The sequence below is a fragment of the Nannospalax galili genome, unplaced genomic scaffold (genome assembly GCF_000622305.1).
Source record: "Nannospalax galili isolate Female #2095 unplaced genomic scaffold, S.galili_v1.0 scaffold1714, whole genome shotgun sequence".
Lineage (NCBI taxonomy): Eukaryota > Metazoa > Chordata > Mammalia > Rodentia > Spalacidae > Nannospalax > Nannospalax galili.
In genome coordinates, this window is record NW_008334552.1 from 470,590 (window position 1) to 478,579 (window position 7,990).

General features: G+C 53.8%; 1 protein-coding gene and 1 long non-coding RNA gene across 2 annotated transcripts; both read left to right on the top strand.

Annotated features, from left to right (window-relative positions):
• Positions 1-3,008: 3,008 nt before the first annotated feature.
• On the top strand, positions 3,009-7,209 carry LOC103731099. The gene is made up of 3 exons (XR_003848900.1): positions 3,009-3,163; positions 3,446-3,564; positions 7,001-7,209. It is a non-coding gene; the product is annotated as an uncharacterized LOC103731099 (long non-coding RNA).
• Positions 5,949-7,017, top strand: Foxs1 (forkhead box S1). Its single transcript, XM_008829388.3, has one exon. It carries the CDS (start codon positions 6,006-6,008, stop codon positions 6,978-6,980), a length of 975 nt encoding a protein of 324 aa, XP_008827610.1. The 5' UTR covers positions 5,949-6,005; the 3' UTR covers positions 6,981-7,017.
• Positions 7,210-7,990: the final 781 nt, after the last annotated feature.

A 7,990-nucleotide genomic window follows, 5' to 3' on the forward strand; every position in this document is an offset into this window, starting at 1 on the left:
CGTGTCTGTGTGCACGCATGTGCGCGTGCATGTGCATGTGCGTGTGCGTGTGTGTGTGTGTGTGTGTGTGTGTGTGTGTGTGCCCATGCAGTTGCTGAAGGAGGCAAGAAGAGGGCTTCGGAGCTCCTGGAGCTGGAGTTACAAGAGGCTGTGAGCCTCCTGACATGGGTACTGGAATCTGAACTTGGGTCCTCTGCAAGAGTAGTATGTGCTCTTAATCACCTAGCCATCTCTCCAGCTCATGGGCACCTTATTCTCATTATGTGGCATAATCCAAAAACTGGAAGCTAGCTGTTGCATATAAGCTCCTTGAGAAACAAGGATCATGTCTGGTTTCCATCCAATTCCCAGTCCTGGCTAGAACATCGTAGAAGCTCAGAGAATCTGGAATGTAGGAAGGGAGGGAAGAGAGAAGGGGGATAAGAGGTCAGGCAGTCCTTCATCCCCATGGCACTAGCCCCATCCAGGATGTTCCTCCTCAAGTCCCACACTCACCTCCAGGCCTGGACTGTGTACAAGGGCAAGCACTTCGAGGGCACTGACAAGGAGGACCCTTCCACCTGGAAGACCCGGCTCCGCTGTGCCCTCAACAAGAGCATGGACTTCTGCGAGGTGCGAGAGCGCAGCCAACTGGACATCTCCAACCCCTACAAGGTATCGGATTGTATCTGATGGGGCCCAAGGGCCCAGGTACCCACTGCCCTGCCCTTGAACTCATAGTGGGTAAATTTAGGACCCTTAAACCACCCAGTGAAGACTATTTGAAAAGGGGAAACTGGACCTTGTCTGAGGGCAGGCAGTGGGCTGTGGTACTCTGTCTGCTGTCACCTCAGTCTTGGGGCTCCTCTTGGGACCCAGAGAACAGCTGGTTGTTCTTGCTCCATGCAGTTACCAGGCCCCAAGCTCTCCCTAAAGAGAAGGGTATTACCCAAGAGGCCCCCAGGGAAGTGAATCAGCCAGCCTGTAAGACAGACTAGGTCAGTGTGTCTCTCCAGTCCCAGGAGCATGGGCAGCTCAGGTACCTTTCAGCCAAGCCAGCCAGTAGCCCACCCTCCCCAGCAATTACCTCATCCGCTCCCATCAGCCCCATCCCCATCCTCCTATTGGCTCTGCCTCATGTGGCCCCTCCTCCAAGTTCCTCCATCAGCCCTGCTCCCTCTCTGTCCTCATTGCCTGCCTCACCTTCAGGTCCATCACTCAGGTCCATGCCTCAATCCTATTCTCTCCACATCCACCCCTCCTGTGTCACCCAAAGGCCCATCAGTCTGTCCCACTTGTCCCTCCACATCCAGCTCCCTCCCTGTTCTCCCCACATCTGCTTGTCTCCACTTTGCCTGTTTATGCCTGCTGTGAATGACTCTTCATCACCCATCTCCACTATCTGGAGATCTTTGCTCTGTCCCCTCACATCTTCACAGTTGGCCCTTTTGATGCTCAGGATGACTCCAGATTAGCCACAAAAGAAAAGGACATGGAACCGTCCTGCAGGCTGCTACAAACCTCCCTCTTCCAGGCCCTTTGGGTGACTGCAGTAAGGACTGGGTCTCTTCAGCCTCTCCTTGCTCCTCCCTGGCCTCCTGGATCTAGAGTTCGATAGATCAGAGGGAAGTCGTGTCTGACTGCTCACTTTCCTTCCCAGAGTACCAGACAGAGAACCCCAGACACCCCTGGAGGCTGACAACCACTGAAAACTTCAGCAACTCTGGTAAGGACCCTCTAGGTCCTTCCGTCTGACTAACTGCAGAACTGGAGAGGACCTGGGGATGGAAACAGCTACCCTGTCCCTCTCACATAAAGCACCATCCCAGACTCACCAAGGCTGAAAGGGCTAACATTTGAGGCTCTGATTTATGCCAGGTATCCTCCTAAATGCCCCTACAGCCCTATATGACAGATGTAGCATTAAAATGTAGATACCTCAGACAGAGGTGTTCTAAACTTTGCCTGTCCTCGTACAAAGGTTACTAGGAGGTCACAGCTGCCCAGCAGCAGGTAGAGAATAGGACCTGAGAATCTGGTGCAGAAGCCAGGCCCTAAGCGGGACCTGTGCGGCTATTCCTCCTCTGGAAGGGAGCTGCCCAGTTGTTGCCCTGATTACCATGTCCTCTGCCATTCAGACCTCTCCTGGAGAGGTTGGAGAGGCAGCTCAGCAGTTAAGAGCACTTCCTGCTCTTCCAAAAGACCCATGTTGGATAGCTCACAACTGCCTGTAACTCCAATTCCAAAGTATCTGATGTCCTCTTCTCGCCTCTGTAGGCATCTGCACACATGTGGCACACACACATATACATAAATAAAATTAAATCTTATAAAAAAACTACTGGAGAAAGCTTCCAGAAACCCAGAGTGCAGGTCATTCCACAATGTCCAGATGGCACTAGACTGGAGCCACTGTTTTTGTTGCTGCTGTTGGTTGTTTGCTTGCTTGCTTGTTTGTTTTATACAGGGTCTGGTGTACCCCAGGCTGGCCTCGAACTGGCTAAGTAGAGAAAAATGATCTTGATTCTCCTGCCTCCACCTCCCAAGTGCTGAGATTACAAGTTGTGCAACTACACAGTTTTATGTGGTACTGGAGTTTGAACCCAGGGCCTCCTGCATGCTAGGCCAGTCCTTGTGCCGACTCTTAAGCCAGTGCTTGACTATCATGGCTTCCATAGTGTTGCTGATTGGGACCTGGGAGCTGGGAGGACTTCTGGGCCCCCCGCCTTGTGGTAGAGAGGGTGAAGAAGGAGGGGGCTGGTGCTGCTGATTCTGCTTTTCTTTTCTGTGTCCTGGAAGACTGCTGGCTGCACCTGCGGCTCTTCTACCGGACCGCGCTAGTGCGCGAAGCCACGGTGAGCTCGGTGGAGGGCTGCAGCCTGAGCCCGCGCACAACTGGTGCCACCGAGGCCAAGCACCCGCGGGCGGCGCCCGCCGGCATCTCGCAAATCCACTTCCCGGAGCCGCCACCCGGCGCCCGCGTGCTGCAGCATCTGGAGCGCGGAGTGCTGCTGTGGGCAGGGCCCGAAGGCGTATTCGCCAAGCGCCTGTGCCAGGGCCAGCTCGCCCCTCACCGGGCACAGCCCAACAAGCTGGAGCGCGAGCGCATCTGCCAGCTGCTCGACACCCGCCGCTTCCTCCAGGATAAGGGCGCACAGGATGAATCCGAGGCTGGACAGAGAGAGTGGGCACTGGTGATGTGGGTGTTGGGCTTGGAGTGAGCATCAGGGGCAGTGGGCACAATATAAGCATTGGTGGATAGCGATGAGCGAGGGATGGGCATAAGGGCACTGTCCCAGGGGTGTGAGTTAAAGGGCATAAGCTCTGGAACGTGGAGCAGACATTGAGATGTGGAGGTGGGCATTAGGGCACGAGCACACAATGGTGTGGGCATAAGATATAAGCACGAAGTAGGCATCTGGTGAGATGCCAAGTTCTTTGCCCAACTCTGTCTTGGTGTCCCTAGAGCTGCAGGCCCACCTACGGGATGGCCACCCTGAGCCTGAGTACCAGATCTGTCTGTGCTTTGGTGAAGAGTACCCAAGCCCTCAGGATCAGCTAGAGGAGCGACTCATCATGGTCCATGTGAGTCACTCCCTCCACTCTAGCCCCCTGCAAAAGGCCTCTTACTGACCCTCTTCAGTCCCAGCTCCCCTCTCCCTTTTTGGTACATATGATTGAGCCTGAAAAAAAAAAGTGTGACTTCCCACCCAGAACATGGAAAGAGGGTTAGTATATCGTCCCATTCTCACAGGTGGAACACATCTTCGCTCGCCAGCTCCTCTTGCACTGCAAGTGCCGAAGAGGGTTAGTATATCGTCCCATTCTCATCACAGGTGGAACACATCTTCGCTCGCCAGCTCCTCTTGCACTGCAAGTGCCTGTGCCCTGAAGCCCTATGAGATCCCCAGGCCAGCATCTCCAACTTTGTCCCCCACCTTTTGACAGGGCAGAATCAGCCCTAAGCCAGCCACTTCTTCTTTCACACCTACTAAAAGCAGTCACTCTCATGGTATGAGCCCTTATCTTCAACTCTGCCCTCACTGAGCCAGTGGACTTGAGACCTCTACCCAGGTCACTGAACATGGAAATCCAAGGTAGTCTTCACCTTCCCCCAACCCGGGGTTGGAGCCTAAGAGGCAAGAAGTGACTGGCAGCTGGCATGGAGATCAGCAGGAACTTGACCTGGAGGCCCCTTGAAATGCAGCAATTGAAGCAAAAACAGGACTAAATCATTTGTCAGGAATACGACATGCCAACAGTTGATTCCTTAGAATCAGTCTTGCCCTACCATAAGGCTCCTACAACATTTGCTCAGTTTTCCAGTAACTAAACCCAAAGGGCTTTGAGTCAGGCCAATCAGTAGCAAATGCCCAGAGGTGCTGTGTTTCAGGTCCTTCCTCCTACCTGCTGTTAGTGTCTGTTTTGGAGCATCATAAGGGATCCCGAAACAGAGGACTTAGCCTGAATCCTGAGCTTTTCATGCTAATAACTGAACCACCAGCAGAACCCTGTCTTTGGAAAAACTGAGACAGGCTCCCAAACACATCTCTAAGGCAGAGGCCAAGGTCAGAGTCCAGATAGGACCACTCTTTACAAACTGTTAGAGGGAATCTTTGAGAACAGGGAGGGTCACCTTTAACATACAGTCTACCCACCCTGCCTTGTGACTCCTTTGTTCCTTTTCTGATTTCTGACCTTATTTATAGGATTCCTCTTACTGATTACTGATGCCAACATAATAAGCCTCTTTTAATAATATATTAATAACAGTTTTTTGTTTTTGTTTTTGTTGCTGGGGATCAAACTCAGAGCCTTGTGCATGCTAAGCATATGCTCCATCACTGAGCTACACCCCAAGTCAATAAGCCACTCCTGTGGAGGGAAAAAACGTTATCATTTGACAAAAGACTGAACTGTTTTTTTCAGTCATTCTGGGAATGTGTATTGAACTCCTGCTGTGTTCCAGTGTCCAGTGCTGGATATGGGGACAGAGCAGATCAAGATGGTCTTTTCTCCCCTGGAGTTCACAGCCTGTTTCCCAGGCTTTGATTGTCCCTATTTCTGACCCTTACAAAAGGGGTAATATTAAGGATTTACACAATCCTGGATTCAAAGCATTCACTAACTATTTATAGCACACACATCCAGCCTTCCTGTAGACTAGGCTCTCCCAGTATGCTAGCTTCTATTTAAGGGGCCCTGTTGGAGCCTCATCATGACCTAGACACTGAAGAGTTGCCTGTTTCATTTTAATGACAGGGCTACTGAGGCTTGGACCAGGATCTTGAGATGCCTCTAGAGAGTATGGCTCTGCCTAGATGGCTGTCCTCCCAATACCAGTCACTAGAGGGTGCTAGGGCTCAAGGGAACTGGGTTGAGCAAGCTCTACCATTCTTGTTGCCCTGCAGAATCCTCAGGCCAGGACTAGGAATGGTATGGCCCCAAGAACTCTGCACTGTGCGGAGGAAATGGCAGGATTAGGGTGGGGACTTGAGAGGTTGCTGTGGCTTTTCCCACTATATGGGGGGACCCTGCTCAGAGTCTCCCTGTTCCTGCCTGTGTCTCAGCTGTTCCTTCTCCTTCTGTCAGGAGGTTTCTTCATTCCTCTCCTGTTGGTGATTAACACTCTCCTTGTATGCTTACCATCTCTCTCTGCTGCATGTCTGGTTCTCTTCTCTTCCTCCCTCCCTCCCTCCTTCCCTCTCTCCCTCCCTCTCTCTCCCTATCTGCCCTTATTGTTTTTGCTTCAGTATCACTCAGCTTCAGGGCCTGTCCTTCCCTCCCTTCACCCTGCAGCTGCTCACAGCTTCCCAGTGTTGAAGGCCAGCCTCTCCTGCCCGCCCCCTTGGACTTGGTAGGGTGCGGTAAGGGAAGAGGGGAGGGCAGCCTGGTGGGCCCACCTCTTTTTGCCTTTCTAGGCTGAGAGGTTGGGCCAGTGGGCCTTTTAACTGTCTGGGCAGCCTGTGCAGACCGCCAGCCCTGGATGCAGTGCCTGGCTCTGTGGTCTCAGCAGCTCAGCCAGCATGCAGCAGCAGCCCTCACCAGGGACCCTGGCCCCCTGTGCTGAGCCCACCAAACCCCCCTACAGCTACATAGCCCTGATTGCTATGGCCATCCAGAGCTCGCCAGGGCAGCGGGCTACCCTCAGTGGCATCTACCGCTACATCATGGGCCGATTCGCCTTTTACCGCCACAACCAGCCTGGCTGGCAGAACAGTATCCGCCACAACCTGTCTCTCAACGAGTGCTTTGTCAAGGTGCCCCGTGATGACCGAAAGCCAGGCAAGGGCAGCTACTGGACCCTGGATCCCGACTGTCACGACATGTTCCAGCATGGCAGCTTCCTCCGCCGCCGAAGACGCTTCACCCGGCGGACAGGTGCCCAGGGCTCCAAGGGCTCTACCAAGGCAGGCCATGGACCCTCCAGAGTCACCATCCAGGACTCAGGAGTTCCTAACACCACAACTGGGAAGCAGTGCCCATTCCCACCAGAGCTAGCAGACCCCAAGGGCCTAAGCTTTGGAGGTCTGATGGGGTCTTTAACAACTAGTGATGCCAGGCCTCGGCTCTCCACTGAGCCCAAAGAAATAGGCTCATCCAAGCCTGCAGCAGGCCCAGGGGAGTTTCCCGTGGCTGCCTCACCTTCCCCATGCCCAGCATTCAGCATCCCTGCTGGCTTCTCTGAAGTCGAGGGTTTCAGCAAAGCCCCTACACCTGGCTTGGCTCCTGAGGGCATAGGGAGCAGTTACCAGTGCCGGCTGCAGGCGCTGAATTTCTGCATGGGGGCTGACCCAGGCCTTGAGCACCTTTTGACCTCTGCAACCCCATCCCCTGCATCGTCTACTCCTTCAGCCTCACTCCGGCCCCCATTGCCCCTGCCAGCTGACTCCAAGGAACCCTGGGTGTCTGCAGGTTTCCCTGTCCAGGGAGGCTCCAGCTACCCACTGGGGGTACCCCCTTGCCTTTACCGAACACCGGGAATGTTCTTCTTTGAGTGATGGCAGCCATACCTCTGCAGGGCTCCTGCCAACTATCCCCTCCAGAGACCCATCCTGGCTCTAGGACCTGGAACACTCTTCAAGGACTCAGCCTTGACAGGCCAAGGACAACAGGACTGGAAGGAAGGAGTGAAGCAGCGAGTACTCAGCAGACAAACTTGGGGTGAGGGGAAGCGGGGTCCTCGGGGATTTCCTTTGTGGCTCTCAAGGCCAATAAAGGCAGTGTGGTAATGAGGGTCTGCCTGCTGGATGGCTGGGGGCTGAGGGCCAAGACTCTGGGTTGCCGGGGCACTGTGGTTGTAGGGTGGGGTGACAGACATCAGGGACCTTGGCTGGAAAGGTCCTGCCTGAGGCTTTCTCCTGCTAGGGACTTTCTTGGGGAGTTTCCCAGGAAGGGAAAGTCGACCATGGGGGCTCAAGAGAGAGACCAAGTAGAGGCTGGGCTGGTCTCCCAACCTCAAACTGTAGCCGGACACCCTCATTATGGGCCGTCATGCACTCTGCCATTCATCCCCTTCCAGGCTTCTTTCTGTCATCTAGCCTGGATTGTGTAGAATGTCAGCCCCATTTACAGTGGTGGAAACTGAGGCTCAGAGCTCAGAGGGCTCAGAGCTCACTCCAGCTCCAGAGGAAGTTAGAGGGAATGATGGAGAGAGAAGGTACCCAGGCCTTTGTAGCTCTGACCTGTATGGAGGAAGGGGATGCAGGATGGAAAGCTGGTTCATGGGAGCTTAGGGTGGCTCCAGAGGACTAAGGGTTTTACTGAATGTCAGCATTAATGAGGGACCCCCTCATCCTTGTGCAGACAGGGAATTCAAGCTGCAAACCAGTACTTGTTCCTTTGGATTCCCCATATTAATGGGGCCTCTCCTGGGTCCCTAGCTCCCTGAGGTCTCCTGGTGTGTGTGTGTGTGTGTGTACACAGGCAGAGGTCAGAGTACAACTTGTAGGAGTTGGTTCTCTCCATCTACCATGTGGGTCTCAGAGATCAAACTCAGGTTTTCGGGCTT